This window comes from Dermacentor albipictus, chromosome 3 (assembly GCF_038994185.2).
Source record: "Dermacentor albipictus isolate Rhodes 1998 colony chromosome 3, USDA_Dalb.pri_finalv2, whole genome shotgun sequence".
Lineage (NCBI taxonomy): Eukaryota > Metazoa > Arthropoda > Arachnida > Ixodida > Ixodidae > Dermacentor > Dermacentor albipictus.
Window position 1 is genome coordinate 13,612,921 of NC_091823.1, and position 22,522 is coordinate 13,635,442.

A 22,522-nucleotide genomic window follows, 5' to 3' on the forward strand; every position below is an offset into this window, starting at 1 on the left:
AAGTGCGGCGTTAGCCGTGTGTTCCCTTCAGTGCCTTGTAACACTGGTATACGATAGTTTATCAGATTCCACTCAAGTGCGGGAAAACTTACATTGGACAGAGCAGCAGTTATATCAATATCAGACTAAAAGAACACAAACAATCACTTAACAACCCCAATACTGCCTATTTAGCGTCGCATTGTTTCAACTGCGGTTGTAAACCTTTGTTTGAAGACACAAAAAAACTCAATGCCACTCCACTCTGTGAAGAAGGATGACCAGCGAAGCTGTGTATGTAGACCCTTTAATGGTGAACTGCACCGCCGCGGTTCGGCCGGGCATTGGCCCACGTATGGGGAGCTTTTTGCTTACCATACCAACGACACAAAAATTTCCTTGGATGGTAGAGGTATACAGCTTCGCTGAAAAATCCACAAGACACAAATGCCAAACGACACGGAAAATAATTGAAGCATTCCACATTAAAAGAATAGGAGAGACGTGCGTTAGCCACGCATCAATATCTCTGTTAGAAAGCAAATTTCAATATCTTCTCAGCAGGAGTATTGATCTCAAGTAGTGCCTCTTGTCTGTTTTTTTGGCTTCCCTACCTCTTGATATGTTTAACTGATAGCCTTTAGATCTTTTCATGTTTGCATGCTGCGGTATTTGCAATAACTTATACACACATATATATGTTGATAGTTTAAATACAGATTTAGTTGACAGTTAGCGCTCGTCCTGTCTGCTTCTAGTCTGTGTGTGTCACTTCGCGCTAAAATCCAAGAATATGTTACCATACCAACTCGCCCTACTTTCTATCCTTTTGCATGATTTTATACACCCCTGGCAGGTGCAGGTCTCGGCGAACCCCAATCCACGGACCAGTCCGGAGTCTAGCTTTGGTGTCCTGAGGCGCCGCCAATAATGCGAAATGACACAGTGTTACAACTCGTAAAAAACACAATTACATAAATACAATTATGTCCAGCTGCCAACTTGACAAGTTCAGCGCTACCGCGCACCGTGACTTCTGCAGCACCAGTAAGAATTTCGCCGTGCGATGATCCTAGCCATCAATGCAGCAGCATACAGTGTCAAAGCTAGTCCTGTACAACTTGCTACTCTGCTCCGAAGATAATGAATGAAAGATGGATAGGTGATGTTGGTGACTTGAATATTGGTGCGATGATCCTAGTCACACAGTTGCATATGTTTAGTTTCAAAGTTAATACTGTGTTCTCTAGAAATTGTAGCGTGGCCCATTGAGTTTTATATACCGGGTGGGGGCCGAGGACCCAGAATAAAGTAATCTGAGAATGACCTGGCATCCATGTTTGCCAGTGAAGCTAAAGTCAATCACTTCTGTCCGTGTGTTGGGCATCAGTTGATTCTGGGCAATGATAGCCGATGAAGTGTGCAGTGTGCCAAGTGAATGCCACACGAAGTCGTATCCCACACTTTATAAAACTTTTGTGTAGGCTATTTAGTTTGTTGCTTCGATAGATACACAAACAATGCGGAAGGAAGCGTACAGATATAAAGGCCCTTAAAGAACACACACATAGGCGCCAGTGTGAATTTTGTACATGCCTTTACACCTGTACTCATCTTAGTTCCATGACTTTTACTAATCTGTTGGAGCAATGTATCCTGCACACCAAGCCTGTGTCATGGTGTTTGAGTTTCAGTGGCATGTAACATTTCATTTGGCTGTCAATCTTAAAGAGGCACCTGTGTTGACGATAAAGTTGAGTCCAGCGATTGGACATGAAGCTGCACATCACATAGGTGAGTGGGGACTTATCAGGTCTGGAAAATATGTGCACTATGGTGCCATCATGCAAGGCAACTCTTCTGTTTATTTGGCGTGGCATGCACTGCACCTTTAGGCTGCAAGATAAACGAAAAAAAAACTTGAGGCAACAATCGGAAACGCTTGTATGAAAACCCATAGCAAACCATTTATTTCACTACAGCAGCTATTGACACGGAGCCATCATATCTTCTTTTCCTCTTCAGATAACCCAGCTCTCCATCAAAGGAAGATCACATGGTCCTTGCTCTTGGCAGTTTCAAAAACCTTTTGATGTTCTCAAACACATTCTGTGGAGCTAAGGTGGCATCAATTCTGGTGTGAAGCCCACGTTTCTGGTAATAGCCAACGAGTGGTGCAGTTTGTGTGTGGTAAGCAGACAGGCGTTTCTTCAGTGCTTCCGCATTGTCATCCGGTCGACGCACCAGTGGTTCACCAGTCACCTACAAATAAATTGCATAACAGCAACATCAGTACAACAGCAGCCTGAATGGACTCTCACTAAAATACGAGAGCAACTAGGCAACAAAAAATAAAAAAAGCAACAGAGCTAGCTACAATGATTTCAAAACTGTCAACTAGTAAAGGTAACCATGTTTAGCAATCTCGAATTTCACCCCCCTCCTTCTACTGCACAAGCTACAGTTCTGCTTCTCGCTGCCAACATTCGTGACCAAGAAATAGCACGTCACATAAAGGAAGGACATCAGTATGTGACATGTTATTCAATGTCGCAAAATATTAGGTAATTATTACATGGAAGGTGTCACAAGTCAACTTACTTATCACCAATTCAGCATAGCGACATGTTTCTTCAACCAGCGTTTACAGCTCACTGCTCGCACTCATGGCCAAAACAGGGCACAATAATATATGATTTGACGTAACCTTACATCCACAAGTTGTAGCTGCAACCTATGAAGTAGTTATTCCGTAAAAAGCATTGTTGATTAAACACAACTGCACTGCAAAACACGTGCAATGAGACTTCTATGGCCACACTACTTGCATATTAAACAACAGAAAAGTATGAAACAGAGTACAGCGCTTGTCACAGCAAAGCAACAGTGCTGCACAAATTTGTATATTAACAGTGCAGGGAAGCTCACTTACAAATCATTTTATAAATAAAAGGCCTGGCAATGGTTCTCTCCCATAAGTTATAGGTGCCTGGTGATTAAGTCTGATGCACGAGAATAAAAAATTGCACGCTCCCCTTTAGGCTAGCTGGGAGCTACACGAATGTAACTGTCATATTCAGCTCAGCAAGTGCCACTTATTATTTCTAAACAACACCATAATGGACACTGTGTTGCCACTCGCCATAGCCCTTTACTGTGCAGAATACAATTGGTGATGTCCAAAACATGGCAGGCATGACTTCACTTCCAGTAGCTGCAGTAAGCAAAAGCACAGCCTTCAAGATTGGGTTCCATTACATTGAGGGAGCAGTCATTGGATGATGCAATGCTACTATAAAAAAATTGCTGCATACACACATTTAAATATTGCCTAAAACTATTGCAGCCATGTAAAGATGCACTACCAGCACAGCCATGAAATGGAGGAACACATTTCCTATGACACTTTGCCACTGGTTTCTTACAAAAGAAAAAAAAAGAAAGAAAGAATAAAGAGTCCTCACGTCATCAGTCATGGGCTTTTTTGGTGGGTTGAAGATCTCATGGTACGAGCGCCCGCTCGGCAAGTGTGTCAGCCGGCCTGTAATCCTCCGGATGAGCAAGCTGTCATCAATGCCAAACTCTATCACAGAGTCCAGAGGGGTGCGCCTCTTCTCCAACATTTCATCAAGCTGCCAGGAGAAAAGAAGTTGAAAGCAGTATGAGCATGACGCATGATCACCTATGAACTATGCAAAAGGTACAAAGAGTGCCTCAAATTCGAAGGAATAATGAAGACAGAGAAAGCATAGGGGAAATCAAATGCTATGTTTAATTGAAATGTCGAAACAATAAGATATAAGATAAGGAAAATGAAAGTGAATGGAAAGATGGCTTGCCATAGGTGGGAGCTAAATCCACATCATCAGCATTACACATGTGGTGCTTTAATAATTGGGCTACCATGGCAGCCATCCTTCCATCCATTTTATTGGATGTGTGCAAGGTTAGCCCTGGGGATATTATACAGCACTGTTCATGGCTTTGAAACGTGCTGGCTAGGAACAGAGAATTTTGCTCTGTAGTTTGATACGAATTGGCACTTTAACAATATAGTTCCATAGTTGCCACTTCATGTTGTTTCCAAGTTGCGGTACAAAATGTCACCTTCGAGGCCAGGAATAATCGGAACACAGGTATTATGTGTTTCATCATCATCAGCCTGGTTACGCCCACTGCAGGGCAAAGGCCTCTCCCATACTTCTCCAACTACCCCGGTCATGTACTAACTGTGGCCATGTTGTCGCTGCTAACTTCTTAATCTCATCCGCCCACCTAACTTTCTGCCGCCCTCTGCTACGCTTCCCTTCCCTTGGAATCCATTCCGTAACTCCTAATGACCATCGGTTATCTTCACTCATTACGTGTCCTGCCCATGCCCATTTATTTTTCTTGATTTCAACTAAGATATCATTAACTTGCGTTTGTTCTGCTCTTTTCTTATCCCTTAACGTTACACCTACCATAATTCTTTCCATAGCTTGTTGCGTCGTCCTCAATTTAAGTAGAACCCTTTTCGTAAGCCTTCAGGTTTCTGCCCCGTACATGAGTACTGGTAAGACACAGCTGTTATAAACTTTTCTCTAGAGGGATAATGGCAACCTGCTGTTCATGATCTGAGAATGCCTGCCAAACGCACACCAGCCCATTCTTATTCTGATTATTTCAGTCTCATGATCTGGATCCGCAGTCACTACCTGTCCTAAGTAGATGTATTCCCTTACCACTTCCAGTGCCTCACTACCTATCGTAAACTGCTGTTCTCTTCCGAGACTGTTCAACATTACTTTAGTTTTCTGCAGATTAATTTTTAGACCCACCCTTCGGCTTTGCCTCTCCAGGTCAGTGAGCATGCATTGCAGTTGGTCCCCCGAGTTACTAAGCAAGGCAATATCATCAGCGAATTGCAAGTTACTAAGGTATTCTCCATTAACTCTTATCCCCAATTCTTCCCAATCCAGGTCTCTGAATACCTCCTGTAAACACGCTGTGAATAGCGTTGGAGAGATCGTATCTCCCTGCCTGACGCCTTTCTTTATTGGGATTTTGTTGCTGTCTTTGTGGAGGACTACGGTGGCTGTGGAGCCGCTATAGATATCTTTCAGTATTTTTACATACGGCTCGTCTACACCCTGATTCTACAATGCTTCCATGACTGCTGAGGTTTCGACTGAATCAAATGCTTTCTCGTAATCCATGAAAGCTATATATAAAGGTTGGTTATATTCCGCACATTTTTATATCACCTGATTGATAGTGTGAATATGGTCTGTTGTTGAGTAGCCTTTGCAGAATCCTGCCTAGTCCTTTGGTTGACGGAAGTATAAGGTGTTCCTGATTCTATTTGCCATTACCTTAGTAAATACTTTGTAGGCAACGGACAGTAAACTGATCGGTCTATAATTTTTCAAGGCTTTGGCGTCCCCTTTCTTGTGGATTAGGATTATATTAGCGTTTTTCCAAGATTCCGGTACGCTCGAAGTCATGAGGCATTTGTATGTGTTTACAGTTGTACAAAAGCTTTGCAAAGCAATGTTCAAAGGTAATAAATGTGTTAGATTCCCCAAGCTGTGCAATGTTGCATCAAAACCCGCACAGCAAATGCAGTTGAGACACGCTATATAAGAAATATAATGCATCAGAGGCACAATGTTATCTTGACCAGTCGGTCCTATACATGTTGCAAAAATAGACAGTCGTATGCTATTTTTATGTTATTACTCGCAGACTGTCCTGCGATGCAGTGGTGCACCAGGCTCAGTAAACAATACTTGCATTTCCCCAACTCCCTCTGCACACACAAGCAGGAATGGAACATAAATGCATTTTAGCTTTCATAATTTTTTATACAAACGTCTGCCATTTTACTTTCAACATATCTGGCTTCTACAACTTTGCTTTGACATTGGCATAATGTCGAAGACATGTAATAGCAAAATAGGAAACTCTCACTCTGCAAGTTTTGCTAAAAGAAAATAGACCAATCTCACAGTGAGTTCCCCCCCCCCCCCCCGATACTGCTACCGTGAAGGATTTCAGTGGTGGAGGTCCTTAGTATCAGCGAGCTGCCTAAAAAATTTGAAAGAATTCTGACAGCTAGTGTCTATGGGAGCTGGTGGTATGGCAGATAAGCCAGCATGGGAATGGTGGTCAGTACATGGATTTGCTAAGACTTACCCCCATATTATCAAACAATCCTCCAATCAAAGCTCTTCCACCACCCGAAGTTGAGCATGGTGCCACCCCTCTACTGAAGAAGCTACACTTCCTCAGAATTGCCATGGAGCGGCAACAAAGTGCAGTGACCACTCTCTTGAGCCGAGGTGGAGTTCCAAGTGTAGAAATGCTCCAGAATACAGGGTTTAGTCCTTCTGGCTTCAGACAGCTTGGTGACTTGGTCAATTGATCATATTAAACAATATATTGCATTATACATAAAACAATCTGCTACGATTGCTCATGTGCACAGATGATGCCTTCATGTGTTTAGAAAATACTGATTGCTACAAAATTAAGAAAAATAAAGCATAACATGTAATGTGACAACTATGTCTGAGGCCACAAGCATGAATATTAGAAATTGACATACTGTCCACCCTTCCCATGGCAACTGAATGATTGCTATGCCAGAGTTCCCTCTAGTAATTTTTGTACGAAACTCTATGCTTAGTGATTGGAAGGCAACAAGGGTTACAGCCTCTACCACTTTCAAAATTCCCTGGCAGAAACCACCATTCATGCATACAAGTTTGGCGTTCTCTAAATTGCGTTGAGCTTAAGTGAAGCGGGCAAGCAATGCGACATGCCAACATTTTGGGATCGACAAAACAAGCACGTGAGTACTTGGATCATTGTGCGATTGGGGTACTTGGTAATTTCATGACTTTCATCATGACTTGTGCTGGCGCCTCCAGGTGGAGGAGGTCTGCTCTAGGGCTTGTAGGAAACTGTTCTTTTTGAGAAAAAAGTTGCAGCAGGCACCAACACATTTGAAGCTAATTGCCTGCAAAGCATTTGTTCGCCTGGTTTTGAAGTACACTTCCCCAGTTTGGAGCCCTCACCAACTGTACTTGCGAGATAAACTCGAAAAAATTCAGAGAACCACTGTGCAGTTTGTTTGTTTGCATTATCGGAGAGCCGATTCTGTAAAACACATGTTTAAATGTTGCGACTTAGAACTGCTAGAAACACGACGAGAAAAACAACAATTTAAATTGTTTTTCAAGATAGCCAGAAATCAAATAAGAATAAACAAAGAGACATACATTCGCCCCCCTCTAAAACACAGTGCGAGTTTAAACCACAGTGCTAGTATACAGCCTTATAAAACACGCCTTGATGGTTTTCAATACTCGTTCTTTCCTTCGTGTATTAATATATGGAATGGCCTTCTGGACTTCACTGTAACAGCCCAAAATGTTAAAGAATTTTATACTCAACTATAATTGTTTTACAGGCAATGGGATAATTAAGAATTGATTGTGGTTACTGTTATTCTTGCATTTATAACAGACCGTACACGTGTATACTTCTTTGTAATTTCTGTTTGATTGTCGGGGCTGAAATGTATCTTTTTATTTGGCAATTCCTCTCCTGTAATGGCCATCAAGTGAGGGCTACAGTATTTCTAAATAAAGAAAATCAAATTCAATGTGTGCGTACTAGAAAACATCAAAGAACCACCTGATCTTTAGTATTCTGTTGCACAGTGAGCCAAATCCACAACATGCTGAACCAACTGTGTCCTTTACCTGTGCTCTTCATATTCCCCTGGTAACTTGACGGCATAAGCAAGGTAACAGGGAACTCGCAAAAACAGTGGAATACATGCACACAGATATCATACAACTGCAAGGCATTTCATGAATTTACAGCAGCAGTGATGCACCTTTTCAGCCTGAACAATGGTACGTGGAAAGCCATCCAGAAGGAAGCCATTGCTGCATTCGGGTTTGTCCAAATTCTTCGCCACCATCTCGATGACTACGTCATCGCTCACCAGATGCCCGCTCTCAATGGTGGACTTCAGTCGCTTGCCCAATTCAGATCCTGAACTGATCTCGTTACGTAATAAGTCCCCTGTAATAGCCAGTGGAGGCACAATATCATATTGGCTGGTGTAAGCTTCAGGTTTCACTACAATCCAGACATGCTGAGACTCCTTATTTGTGAATGGCGCAGAAAGGCAGGACACACAGTAGGTTAGACAGACAGACAGACCGCATTTGTGTGCCTGTTCCCATAGTCCGTCCTGTATTTTTTTGCGCCATTCACGAACATTAATTCCTATATATGCACTACATTCATGTTACATGGGTCTTTATATTCACGCTACTCTGCAATTTATTCATTACATATGGAAATTCAACGGTAGTTACAAATGCACTTTACACATACGAAGCCCTAACACAGCTACATCCGTTGTCCCAACTACGTGAAAATGGTGGCACTTGCATACACCATTACCACATGCAAGCTGTGAGCCACACAGCCAATGTAAGTGCAAAGAATCTACATTACGCGTAGAATTAACTTTAGGATACAGTTTCCGCGCTTCCCAAAACATGCACACAAGACACAGAAGAAATGCAATTCAATTTGCATGTTGACACCGCCAACGTGCTTTTCATGTGTCCATGCCGTTCATCACTCTGGACCTGTGCATATAATCAAGTTTCACAGCACAGCAAGGCTTTATGAATTTAACAGTAAAGGCGTAAAGTTGGAGCATAAGCTTGTCGAAAATGGTTTTTACAACATGATTCACGAGCTGAAAGGCAACGATCAACTAAATAATCTGTTGAGGAGTGTAAAAATTACTTCAGCAGATTTGTCCATGGTAGAATCCACAGGAAAGAACCAAAGTAGTCGTGCATAATGTCTGTCTACTATTTACAACCCATATGCAAATTCATGCTTGGCGCTCTTAAAATCGCAGCACTTACCGGTAGCCAAGTGGCAGACACAGTACTCTTCCTTTAGCTTCGGCGCCTGTGGCAAACAAATACTGCATTAATATCCAGAGCAACAGGCCATACTCCTTATTACTCTACCTGTGTGCCCTTGCCAGATCCCGGTGGTCCAAGGAGAACGGCGTTGATACCTTTCCGGCTTCTGCTTTCGTTAGGCACGTAGCTGCCGGCGTACAGATGTTCACTCTCTTTGCGTTTTTGTAAAGGAGCCATGTGCTATGTTCGCGAAGTTCTTTGGGCGATACTTTAGCCGGACGATGTAGCGGTCCTGGTTTACCACAGGGTCACCATATGCTCCTCAACCTTACACAACCTCGCCGGCCTCACACCTCGCACCACCACGTCGGGAAAGGGCAGAGAAATCCGTACGCGAGTACGAGTGTTCTACGGAAAGGAGATAAGCAAACAATAAAAAACACAAAAAGTACAAAAAATGGTCACGAGTTTATTTCTTGCGCTATTATGCACTGGGCTACTAGTTTTCTTACATAAGTAAGGTTAGCATTGCAGATATCCAATTTCAACTGGCATAGAATAAGAAACTGAAAATAACAAATAGAGCCTTTCACTATCATCATCACTACATAACTATCGCTTTCTGTCGCTGTTCTTTATTCTATGGCTTTTGCTTCTGTCCGTTCTGTCAGAGGTTGCACGTGGTGCGAAAAGTTAACGTTGGCGATCTTCAAGATTGTGGTCAATTTTCTTTGCTGTTGACAGTTGAACACCCAGCGGTTACTCAGCGACTTTTTCATCGAGGTGTCTGAGTGGTTCTTCGACTGTCGGCAAGATTCTGAGGTATCATTTGCGTGCTGCGCTATCTTAGCAATGCCGAAAAGGTCTGTTGTCATCCGATCCAAAACGCGATGGAAGCCTGTTGAAATAGAGCCTTCAACCGCTCAAAACCTAGAATGGGAGGGATTCTCGGGTCTTGAAGAGCTCACAAGCTATGACATTGTGCGTCAGGAAGAGTTTTCAAAGCGGTCTACCGATACGAACGACAGGCCTGCCAAGAAAAAGAAGCGAAAGCGAAAGCGCGATAGTAAGCCGACGGGAACCAGCAGCGGCTCTGTGAACAGAAGCGCGGAACCTTCAACAGTATCCCGTGATGATGCAGGGTGTGACGTTGAAGGTGTAGCGTGTCTGCGTGAAAAAAAGCTCAAGTGTGAGGGCCCGGACATGTCTTCATGGCTCAACTGCTATGTTCCAGAACCCGTGTTGCGAGCGTTGGCCGAATTGAATTTCACCGAGCCCACTGAAATACAGGCACTAACTTTGCCAGCTGCTATTCGTGATCACTTGGACATCATGGGCGCAGCAGAGACCGGCAGCGGCAAAACACTCGCTTTCGGCATACCTCTCCTGCACCACATCATAGAACGAAAAGCGCGACTGTCCACAGAGGGCGATTCGAAAGCCATGCCTCTTCAAGCTCTAGTCTTGACGCCTACGAGAGAGCTCGCCATTCAGGTGACGCGGCACATTCAAGACGTAGCGAAATACACAAACGTGCGCGTCGTGAACGTCGTCGGAGGTCTTTCGTCGGAGAAGCAGCTGAGACTTCTTAAGCGCAAGCCCGAAATCGTAGTAGCTACGCCTGGCCGCCTCTGGGAACTTGTTGACCAGGGAGCGCCCCACGTGTCCGACGTGAGTAAAGTCCGCTACCTAGTCATTGACGAGGCTGATCGCATGGTTGAGAAGGGTCATTTCGAAGACCTTACACGGTTGCTGGAAATTATGAACGCACCTTCCGAAGATGGAGAAAAACGCCGGCGCCAAAACTTTGTCTTCTCGGCAACCCTGACTATGGTCCACGACATACCAAGGCGCATGAAGAACAAGCCCAAAAAGCACAAGCTGTCTGAGAAAGAGAAAGTTGAAGAGCTGATGCACACCATTGGTATAAGTTCAAAACCAAAAGTGGTTGATTTGACCCGAAAACTTGGAACTGCTGAGTCGCTGTGTGAATCACGGATTGTGTGCTCCTCAGTCGAGGACAAAGACAGTCGGCTGTACTATTTTCTCTTGGCACATCCAGGGAGGACGTTAGTGTTTTGCAACAGCATTGACAGTGTACGCCGTTTAGTATCTGTGCTGGACTTGCTGCAGCGTTCTCCACTTCCACTGCATGCCTCCATGCAGCAGAGGCAACGACTCAAAAACCTAGACCGCTTCAAGAACAATCCATCCGGTCTTCTCCTTGCCACAGACGTGGCAGCGAGAGGCCTTGACATTCAGGGCATCCAACATGTCATTCACTTTCAAGTGCCACGAACCGCTGAAGTCTATGTTCACCGTAGTGGCCGTACTGCACGGGCCAAAAGTGGTGGATTAAGTGTGATGCTTATGGAACCACGAGAGTTGCACTTCTACCGCAAGATTTGCAAAACATTAAATAGGGATGAAGATCTTCCAGACTTCCCGATTGATCTGAGTATGCTGAAGGCAGTGCAGAATCGTGTTGAGCTGGCAAGAAAACTTGAAGCCGAAAGTCACAGAGCTCGCCGGAGCAACTACGAGGACAACTGGCTGCAACGAGCTGCCAAGGAGATGGAGATTGACATTGACAAAAGAATGCTTTCAAACACGGATGAAAAAAAGAAGGCTGACACAAAACGCAAGCTTAAAGCAATGCAGTTTCAACTTTCTGAAATGCTGAAGAAGCCTCTGTTTCCGTCTGGTTTCTCTGGGAAGTACTTGACCAAGCAAGGGATTCTGGAAGTGCCCAAAGTGCGCATGGATGAGGCAGCACTGGAGGTCATAGAAGCATGGAAGAACAAGAAAAATGCCGTGACTGCACCAGCAGAAGGTGCATCCAAGATTAAGCAGAAAAAGAATAGAAAATTTCCATTGTGGAAGCAGAAAGCAATTGGTAAAAAACAAAGTAACCAATAAAGTGCAGAGGGCCTAATTATGATGGCCAAGATGGAGGTTTGTGTGTTCTGTGTGCCCTTGAGTTATTGTTATCCGAGGCTTTCTGCGCACTCAAGTATCTATTTCGTCTGCACAGCCCTGAGTGGTATCGATTTTTTTTTTTTTTCCCGAGTTGCCACGGTGAGTATTGCAGATAGTACAGCTTATTGTAAAAATATTGCCTCAGTTTTTGTTCTCTACAAGCTGGCACTAAATTTTTGCAACCCCATATGTGAAGACAATTTGTCGAAAGTATGCAATCATTAGTGCTATTGCACAGTACTGAGTAGTGCGAAGTTTTCATGCCAAACAAGCCTGGAGCTCTTGGTATCACTAAAACTGACATAAGGTTGACAGATTATGTGGCCAAGCACATTTGACACAAAAGAAAATTAAAATGGTGGTTCAATGCTTCTGTACGGTGTGTTTCATAAATTGCTTAAGCGTGTCCCATTTTCCTCTCGGGTCATTTTATTTATGCCATTTTCATTGGCAAAACAGTTCTACATGCCTTGGAACCAGCAAAGCTTTTACTTGTGACTAGATTATGGGGAAGCATACGTTAAAGTACGTTTTTTTGGCAAAAGATTTGTTTCTTTAGGTACAGATCTGGAGATTTAGGCCAATCTAACTTTTCATCTTTGTTTTGTGTCAATGGGTGTCCACCTTATGATGTCAAATGTACATGAATGCATGCAGGGGGGGGGACTATCCTGCAGTGCATCCCCCCCAACCCACCTTTCTTTCTTAAACAGATGTCTTGCTTAGGCCACTTCCTTTTATAATGGGGCTTGTATTTTTTCAACTCCATTTTGAAACCATCCAGCAAACCACTTCAACCTTTCCCTGCAGGCCATCTCTGGCAAGAACATCTCGGGTATCAGTTAAGCAAAGTGTGATGTTTATGAAACCTTACTGGCAGTTTTATCCACAGAGTGGCACCGCTACAAAAACAAATACCCGAGCATGTAAGGTCATTTAAATGATTTCAGGAATTTCAACAATTGCAATCGTGTAACAAAGACCCTGTGACAGCATCTGCCACAGTGTTGCTTCCTTAAAGGAGATAAAAAAAAATGTACACTTGATTTAAGCCCCACCCCCTATCCTGTCTGCACACCTATAACATTCACTTGGCTAATGAAGGCCATTTTGCTAATGCAATTTTAAGTTGCAAGCTTCAGCACATACTGCCAGACCTCAATCTAGCTAACGGTTTAGAAAAATTGTTTCCCCTAGAACGCTTTCATAGAAATTCAGCATTACGATTCTCAATTGAACAAAGTGATATTTCATTCATTTCAACAAACTTGAGTTTGCATCACTTCAGCTGCAGAACCCCGGTTCAAGATGGTTGTCAACATCGAAGGATAAATTGCAGTGCAAAATGGACAGGAACATGAACAGATAGGACACATTCCGCACTGTGTACATTGATACTTAAGCAGCCTCCTCAAGAATGCCTCGTAGCAAAGTAGGAAGTAATGTACATAACTGCCAATTGCTGACCTGGTACGTTGTTGGTAACCATGCTGGATATAACACCTATAAACTGACGGAAGGAGTGGAATTCAGCACTGTCAGAGTGAAGTGCCACTTTTGGTGGGTTGTGAGTTGTCACTGCAACAGCCGCCGTGTACTTTGAGTGTCCATCACCAAAGCATGCAATGCTGGCGCATAAACGTTTTCACATGTAGGGGTACTTTATGTTCCAGTATTAACGTGGCTTGTGACAGGTGATACCGATGGCTACTAGAGCTTGCTCCGCCTGAAGCCATTGTTTTTGAGATTATGGGTATCCTTTACTTATGTACTAGCTTGCAATGCAGCAGCAGTGCCCTGGTTACGATTCTCAACATTGTATAGTTGATTTCAGCTGTAAAATTATCATTAAAATTTTCATTGAAATGTTGATTTAAGGACACTTATTCACACCATGCTAGCTAAATGAACCATTATTTGAAAATGCGAGATTTACACTGCCAATATACAGAAACTTTGATTTGCTGAAGTTTTTGGCTACAAGTACAATTTGGGATATGGGCTGATATTGATTTTTTTTTCAGTCCAGTACATTTCAAGAAATTCACACTTGCAACTGTGCATCAGGGTAACCTGATTTATGTGCTCATACGTGCAAATCTCCCCATCAATGTGGCTCCTATATTCAAATTTATACAAGAATCGGTCAACACAGTCTGTTTAGCTATTCTGTTCATAAACCACTCTTGGCTGCAATGCCTTGGGACATGGCACCACACATTAAGGTTACCACATTAACTGCCTGTGTCCAGTATTTGCCGAAGCTTGCACTAGCTCTTGAAGCATGAGTGCTAGGGAAGTGAAAAAGTTTTAGGAAATGGCACAGAGCAATTTGAACAAATTTCCTACACCTAACAAGTGAAAAATTTTCTGAATTTAGGTAACCAGACAAGTGATCATTTTAATCTTCCCTTCAATATGTGTGTGCCCGTCCAGACAAGTCGGGTGTGATGTCAGAAGCATAATTCACCAGGCTATGCAAAGTTCATGCAAAAAAAATCTGTTGAAAGTCTGCACTCTCTTCCTATCCCCTAGTTTTTATGAGCATCTGTGAATGCCATTTCTACATATTTATCTCTATTCGATCCCAGTGGAAGGCAGCCAACCTGGCTCGGTTCAGGCTAACCTCCCTGCCTTCGCTAGCTTTTTGATTGCGTCAACCACATGTAGAAGCATCATGCCACATGGTACTCCTCTCAGCTTATTTCAGTACAATCAACATGTGTCTGCCATAGTCCAGCCTTGATCACGCTCTGTGCATAAAGCTTTTTTTGAGAGGGTGTGTGTGGGCTGCCTTCGCAGTACACTAGTAGCTTAATGAAGTTCTCAGAAGACAGGCAGTTCACAATTCCAGGCCAATATTTCACAAAATGAAAGGCAGAGGCAAAACACGAACAGCGCATAACTTATTTATATGTCAATAATTGCAAACACCTCATGCTGGTTTGGGTTATCCCAGACTTGCATGTTGGAGTATGTGATCGCCTTCACTTCAGTGCCCTGTAGCAAGAGAATAGAAACATGACATACAATGGTGTAAGTATGAGAACTTTTCCATGCCTCAAATGTTTGGACCATATATCGAATGATGATAACACATCATGTGTGGAAGGGGCAGAATGGCTATGACGTCCGGAAGGAAAGCAACAAAGCATGCTATCATGGAATTCACATGGTCACAATAAGCCTCCGCTGGCTATGACATTGTGCTGCGTAGTGTTAGCTTAGATGTTACAAAATTAGCCGGCACTGTTTAAGCTAAGCGACAGTAATGAGGAGAATGCATTTTTCAAGTGACCATTATTTATATATTTACACATCACTTGAATTCATATAGGCCAGGTGGCTATCATGCAGTTGTCAGGAAAGGATTCGCACCTGAGGGTGCTTGCCAAGGTCAAACACTTCACCATATCTGCAAGAAGCAAAAGAGCCCTTACAAGAATTAAATCTGGAAACATGCATGCATTCACAAATTACTGCTGACCATTACAGTAGCAATAAATGCTTTCAGAGAAAAATGGCTGGATCCTATTACCAATGTACAACGTTCCTTACACTTTGGCCTTTATCCTAAAAGCTTCCTTATCAAATTCAAGAATCTTGACTTTCTGTAAGGAACAAGACACAAGACTTTAAATGTTAAGTGTGCCAATAATAGAGGGAAACCAGATAAAAGATGGCAACATTGTTATAACGCTAAAAGGATTACTCACTTTTCCAATCATAAATGGTTCTGCACTAAAAACAAACAGCAGCTCATCTAAAAAATGGTACAGCAGGCCAACCATGTCTTCAGCTGCAATAAGAAAACAATTTCAATGTTTTATATAAAATTAAGAGGCTTGTCTAGCCATGATATGACAATTCTGCAATGTTACCCATGCGTCATTACACAACACTACACACACTGCTGAACACAGTACTAAGGAACTTGTGAAATGTTTTTGTGTCACAGTAACAAATGTGCAAGCTATGTAAAGACCATTAGAACTGCGTATAGCTGTTACTTTGTGTGGCGTACTTAGAGATGATCACGCTAAAATTAATCATTGGGCGAGGTGGTTCAGCATTGCACAACTTAATTGTGCAAGCAGGGGCACAGACAGAACTATTGCCTATATCCCCATTTGTAACATTGTCTGCTTGCACATTCATGCTTTACAGTGATTGCATCGTTTAACTATACTGTGCCACGTGTTACATTTACACAGGCTGTTCTAGAGCAACAGGTATATTACGAGATACTCCAAGGCTCAAACTGGTTATGATGTTTGATGTAACCAATATGAACACCAGGTTGAAAAAAAGGGAAGAAACCGTCCCAGCCTGTTTGAGTATTCAATTTTCAGTGCCATGCCTGGCTGCTGGGTGTGCCATTCTATAATTACCAAGTGCTAGGTGCTTCATTTTCACTGTGCAAAAGCACAAAACGTACAGATGCATCCTCACTAGAGATGGGTAAATATCAACATTTTTGAATATGAATCAAATACTATGTATCAAATAGTCAAATGCAAATATATATTTACAGCAAAAATATTTGTTTTAGCATAATCATGTACCAGCCTCGTGTGACTCGCAGAAAAGAACCCAGCCTACACAAAAAGCTAGGATCAGCTTTAAATGCAATATCACTAATCATCATTCAAATAACTGCACAAATAGCTTCTCAACATCTTTATAGAGCCTGGTTGCAAGCAAGGTTCTTAAATATGAATGGCTGCTATATGACTAGCTTTCCAAAAAACACTAAATAAATGGTTGTTGAAAAAAAAGATCAGGAGCTGTGGAAAAGGAATGAAAAAGCTGCTCAAGGACTTGTGCACTGCAGAAACATGTAAAAAGGTCTTTTGCAAGAAAACCCCACTGTTTGTAGCGTAAAAGATAAAACTGCTACATGACTGGAATGCAAGAAACATTAAACTACAGACTACAATAAAGAATCACAGGTTGTCATGTAGGCTTCCATCACAAAATCGAAAGCAAAGCTTGAGTTAACCATTGTGATTCTGCACCGCCTAAAAAAATTGTCATCATTTCACTTTTGGTAACTTATGCTATTTTGTTAAGCAGGTGGAGAACAGTAGCCAGACTAACAGTTGGTTGTTGCGAAATATTTGGTTATAATATTCAAATATACCGAATAATTCATTTTTGAATACGAATAGCTGGTGTCTAATATTCGTATTTGAAATTTCAAATATTTGCCCTAAAAAATTCGCCCTCGTTCTCATGTTTCAGGCTTTGAGAAAAAGACCAAGTTGCCAGTCCTGTACATGCTTGTTCACATGCCAAATGAAAATACATGCAAACCAAGAGTAAAATGAAAAGAAATGCAGCTTTCCTTGCTATTGCACTTACAAGTCTTGAGCCACAAAAAAAAGAAAAAGATTCTGACAATACTAACACTGTTATTTGTGCTCCCTAATGTGCTTAATACAAAAGACATCAACAAAGTAAGACAGTGTTCACGTTTAGTACAACTCCTTGCTCCCATGAATGCTACCCAGATTTGCTCAACTGCGACAAAATTTTTAATCGGCTAAATTGGTGCATACTACTGCAGCAATCTTTGCAAAGCAGCAGGGCTGGTAATAGCCTAATTTTGTTAGCAGTTTTTGAATAGTGCCTAAGCAGATGAGCAGATTTGGCAAAAAAGTCCCAACATATATCCTGCGAGATTTTTGAGCATGTCACCAGGTGCCATCTAATCTAATTAATTAAATTCTGGCGTTTCACGTGCCAAGACCACAATCTGCTTATGAGACACTCCGTAGGCAAGGACTCCAAATTTTTCACAATCTGGGATTCTTCAATATGCACCCAATGCATGATGCACAAGCATTTTTGCATTTCACCTCCATTGGCCATCTAATATCAGAGGTCAAGGAGTCGCACATTCAAGTCATGCATCAGTTCTGGCGAGCAGTAATAAGGCAGGGTTTTCTGTTGTATTTTACCCACATACATACCTTCTGCTTTGATGTCACACGTGGCATGAATGTCAACTTTGTCAATTTCTGTCATGTAGGCAAACATTGCAACAGCTACCTGAGCAGGGAAAAAAAAGGAACAGTTGAAATTTTAAGTAACAAGAACAAAGTTTGTTCTGCTAGTTACTTCTGCAAAAAGAAAAGGCTTACTTGTTCAAAGGCTTCGGTCAAGTCATCACCCCCTTGAAAGGACTTGTCAAGTACAATTGAGGTCAATGTTTTGTCACACATTCTCTCCTACTTTGACACTGCCCTCATTCTTTTTTTTTTCATGTAACTTAACACAATACCCTGTGTAGCAGGGTCCTGAATTGTGGAGGTGTGTTAAACAATGAGAAAACCTGTCTATTTTGCCTACAACTACAGAGAAATAATTTTGTGAACAAGCTTTGTGCTTTGTTAGTTAGCCCAACCGTTTCCTTTCATAACACTGGAAAACATGCGAAGCAGTTTCGAGGAGTCTTGAAGGTGGCTAAAGAAATCTTTTGTTAGAGAAAGGTTATAATGAAAATTCAAAGTGAAGCCTTTATACTTCTTCACAAGCTACCAGCACTGCTGCTAATAGCAAAAATGCAATGTGATGTGCCTGCTGATGCTGGTTTTTAATTCACCAATGAAGGTTTTCTGACAGTATGAGGGCACTGAAAAATCTATGGAAAACCTGCACGAAATATCTTTCTGCAGCAAGATATTAATTTGCGCACAAGGCAGTTGAAATTTGTAACCCTTGAACCTGAAACGTGGATATTAATAAATGTTTTTGCCACAATTTCTTCATATGCTTTGCTTTCTGGCAAGTTCTACTGGCGCATCCAATATGCGCTTCCATGACAGCAAATTTATTTTGAATGTACTATTATACATCTAATTTCTTCCAAGACAACCATTGGTCCTCAATGATTTTTTTTTTGTTATTCCTGAAACACTTAAAAATATTGTGGCACTTCCAGCTGTATATTCTAAAGGGCAGTTTGAGGTCTGGTTTATCCACATTTTGGTTTGCGATTTATCTACACTTTCACCTCTAACTTCTCTGTTTGGTGAAAGAATTTAGCAAAAGCCAGGGGAACTCATACTTAGTTGTTTTTTTAATCACTGGCTTTACTCAACAAAGTATAACAAAAACATAGGTGTTTTGCCACCTATGCAGGTAGCATCATCAGTACACAGTGGGAGAATACATCCTATTTATGTATGATACTGCCATAAACATCCAGCAGGGGGCCAGGGTTTGAATTGCACCAAATTGCCTATTTAGCAATAACTGCACACAATGTTCAGTTTCACTTAAGTACAAATAAAAAATACATGTGCATAATGCATAAGTTCCATGCAAATCTTGTGTTAAACTACTGAGTACCTATTAAACTAGATCAAATCTGCTGACAAAAAGAAAATTGAGATTATAACTTGCACTGAATCCTCAAAGATGGCAATAACAATAAGTTTTTCATACCACATGGGAAGCCTGGTCATTAACCTGGTCCTTGACTTTTACTGTATAATTTTTCTCATGCAAAATTTCGACCAAGCTTTGTTCAGATCAGAAATTCCCAAACGTAAACTAAAAAACACGTATGGTTGCGATATTATGAGAAAAATTGTCGCGTATCATACACCATGCTCCAGTTACTATATAGAAAGACGTTTGAATCAAAGGAAGTCTGCAAAATACATCAATTGAAAAACTTTAAACTTTTGTGTAATAGAGTGTATTTCTTGCAGCTCAACTTATAACTTCCTTTAAAATTTGATTACATCATCCTTGAGTGAATAAATTAGAGCATCAATTAGCTAGCCAGATACCTTAGTGGACTTATTCTGATGTGGATTTTTGTTTTGTACAGCTTTAGGAGCTTTATGCAAGCAGAGAGAATACAGTTTTTCTGTTGCACCAAGAATTGTTTGTTGCTGCCGTTGTCTTTAGCTCTAGGAACATGACTGGCCCTACACTATGTTTATGACAAAAACTGCTGTAATGTCCATTTTCTGATGTATTTATAGCAATAATGGCGTTAATCAACAGTATAACCTGTAAAAATGTGATATTTTGTCATCAACTATCTCTGCTCATTATATGGCAGCAGCCCGATTGGGACAAGCACTGAATGAAGTAAAAACAGGACATGCACTGATTTCTACTTTTTTCTACTGCCCTGTTCCAATTTTCTTCAATCCTTGTTCTAACATCAGTGCTGCCACAGAATGAATGTTCACCAACTCGCCCAGTTTTCTGTTCTGATGCAAAACTCTGCTCTCAGCCATAAAACAACCCACAAGTGCATGCTATATCATATATGATACAGCAATCAATGCTTTCCTCACAGAATCGCCAGAATGTCTTTCTCGTCCCAGGCATCACAGTGCCTATGCTATTTTTTCAGTGCCACTCTCAGGTGTAAGAATCAGTAAATTATCTTGTTTGTTTACAATATTTTTTCACATTGTGTGACAAGCAGCCGGCACACACATCTCGAGAAAAATAATGAAAAAATTATTTCTGCAGTTACTGCTGCTATATTTTTCATTGCTAAAGATGACCCAGACTCCAGTCCAGATAAGTATGTTATTTCTTTCACATGATTTCATTAGCTTAGAAAAAATTGTTCTGTGTGTATTATATATGATGCACCTTGCAGCAAGGGGCCAAGTTTTGTAACAATGAAAGGTTCCAAAGTGACTTGTTCTTGAGGAAGTTCAATAGAAATGCCTCACCCCACCCCCCCTCACTATACAAGATTTCAGTAATTATCTGGCACTTTTTTATGAGACACAGCTGGTATATGTAAAACCACTGTCATCCTTGAGCTCATAACAATAGGAACCATTATGCTCATGTGCACATTAGCATGCTTTTAGTCGTGTTGTGGACTAGAAGCTGCATCAGCACATCACTTCTATTTAGCCAGTGCCTGTCAGCAAGAACATCTGCAGTGCAAAGGCAACACTTTCAAGACAGGATACATCCATGAAGCCTGCAACAGACAGTAAAAGAAATTCATAACTTTAGGTTGATTCAATCAATACCTTTATTGTGAATTTACAGACCAAACTGAAAAGGAGCTTACTGAACATCAGCAGTGTGATCAAGATCTGCAAAAAAAAGAAAAGAAAAATATGATTACAAGCAAAGCCACACATTTAAAAAAGGTTATTTCACTGTCACAAAGTAATTAGCAGAAAAAAAATGTTCCATGAGCACAAAGAGACGTCAGCGGCTTTTTAACAGAATATGTACAGCATGCAGGTTCTTGCACGCCTTCCCAAACCGTCTGCATAAAAAAGTTCGACGCAATGCTAGAAGTAGAACATCCAGATGACCTGTACATCGCTACTAGGTTTTAGAATATTTGTTGAGCTTTTGGCCACAACGACCTGCTAACACAGCCTATTTAATAGGCACCATACCAACAAAAACCTGATTATGGGGTTTTACGTACCAAAACCACCATCTGATTATGCTGCACACCGTAGTGGGCGACTCCGGATTAATATGGATTACCGAGGGTTCTTTAACGTGCACATAAATCCAAGTACACGAGTGTTTTGCCTTTCGCCCCCATCGGAATGTGGCCGCCGTAGCCGGTATTCGACCCCGCGCTTAGCAGTTATTTTTGCTAGCGAACAAGCATGCACATCTGGCAGGACTGTTGGGAAACATTCAGATAGCCTGACTGTTGACAGCTAAGGGACGCTGGAAGTGTGTTGACCATTCCAATGTGATTGATGTACGAATGCGTAGTAAGCTTCAACGCAAGCTTCTGCTAACAGCGATAAATGAGAACTGGGAGTAACAACGTTATACAAGACCTCCGTCGGTCGAATATTGGAGGAATGCGCTTCAAGAAGTAGACCCCATAATGACGTAAGAGATTTGCAAATTTGAAAACAGCTCCACGTGCTTTTCGCTCTCAGTCAACATGCCGGGAAAGTATATTTCAAAGCAAACTGTAGGCAGTAAAGCGAACTGCAGAGAGCCCAACAACTCACAAGGATAAACGAGTCTACATATGAATAATAATATTTGGGGTTTTACGTGCCAAAACCACTTTCTGATTATGAGGCACGCCGTAGTGGAGGACTCCGGAAATTTTGACCACCTGGGGTTCTTTAACGTGCACCTAAATCTAAGCACACGGGTGTTTTCGCATTTCGCCCCCATCGAAATGCGGCCGCCGTGGCCGGGATTCGATCCCGCGACCTCGTGCTCAGCAGCCCAACATCATAGCCGCTGAGCAACCACGGCGGGTGAGTCTACATATGACAAGACACTATCACTGGTGAAACAGCCTCCGATATTTTTTTTTTTTTTTTTTTTTTTTGGAGAGTGAGTAATATCCACACTTACATTCGTACTTTATGGGCGGTATCGAAAGCTCCTCGTCGGAGAAGTCGTCTCGTTCAACCAACTCGTACCAGGATTCGTCGTCACCAAACGACATGATGATTTACTTTGGACACTTGCTGCAAGAAGTACGTTTTACGAAAAATAAAGAAAGCTAAAAGTTTTAGCGACACATTTCAGTGGGGTAGTGCCATTGTTGCCGCTCGATTGCATTTTGATTGCAAGAGTACTTGTCCTGTCTTGGCAGCGGCTGGCAGCAAGCGTCTAAAGCTGCA

The 22,522-nt window shown here is 41.9% G+C and overlaps 2 protein-coding genes and 1 pseudogene across 2 annotated transcripts in view; 1 reads left to right on the forward strand and 2 right to left on the reverse strand.

The window, feature by feature from the left end:
* Archease (protein archease) overlaps positions 1 to 22,490 on the reverse strand; it is an 86,599-nt gene extending 64,109 nt beyond the window's left edge. Inside the window, exons 1-9 of the mRNA XM_070535108.1 lie at positions 22,251 to 22,490; positions 20,971 to 20,995; positions 20,867 to 20,877; positions 18,053 to 18,084; positions 17,882 to 17,960; positions 15,623 to 15,705; positions 15,465 to 15,517; positions 15,285 to 15,321; positions 14,806 to 14,906 (exon numbers count right to left, since the gene is read on the reverse strand). Of these exons, the coding sequence (XP_070391209.1) occupies positions 14,817 to 14,906; positions 15,285 to 15,321; positions 15,465 to 15,517; positions 15,623 to 15,705; positions 17,882 to 17,960; positions 18,053 to 18,084; positions 20,867 to 20,877; positions 20,971 to 20,995; positions 22,251 to 22,344 (504 nt within the window). The 5' untranslated portion in view covers positions 22,345 to 22,490 and the 3' untranslated portion in view covers positions 14,806 to 14,816. The remainder of the gene's footprint in view (positions 1 to 14,805; positions 14,907 to 15,284; positions 15,322 to 15,464; positions 15,518 to 15,622; positions 15,706 to 17,881; positions 17,961 to 18,052; positions 18,085 to 20,866; positions 20,878 to 20,970; positions 20,996 to 22,250) is intronic.
* LOC135898867 (adenylate kinase 2-like) lies at positions 1,922 to 9,320 on the reverse strand (annotated as a pseudogene).
* LOC135898866 (ATP-dependent RNA helicase DDX24) lies at positions 9,558 to 11,881 on the forward strand. Its single transcript, XM_065428041.2, has one exon. The coding sequence runs from the start codon at positions 9,780 to 9,782 to the stop codon at positions 11,844 to 11,846; it is 2,067 nt and encodes a 688-aa protein (XP_065284113.2). The 5' UTR covers positions 9,558 to 9,779; the 3' UTR covers positions 11,847 to 11,881.
* Positions 22,491 to 22,522: the final 32 nt, after the last annotated feature.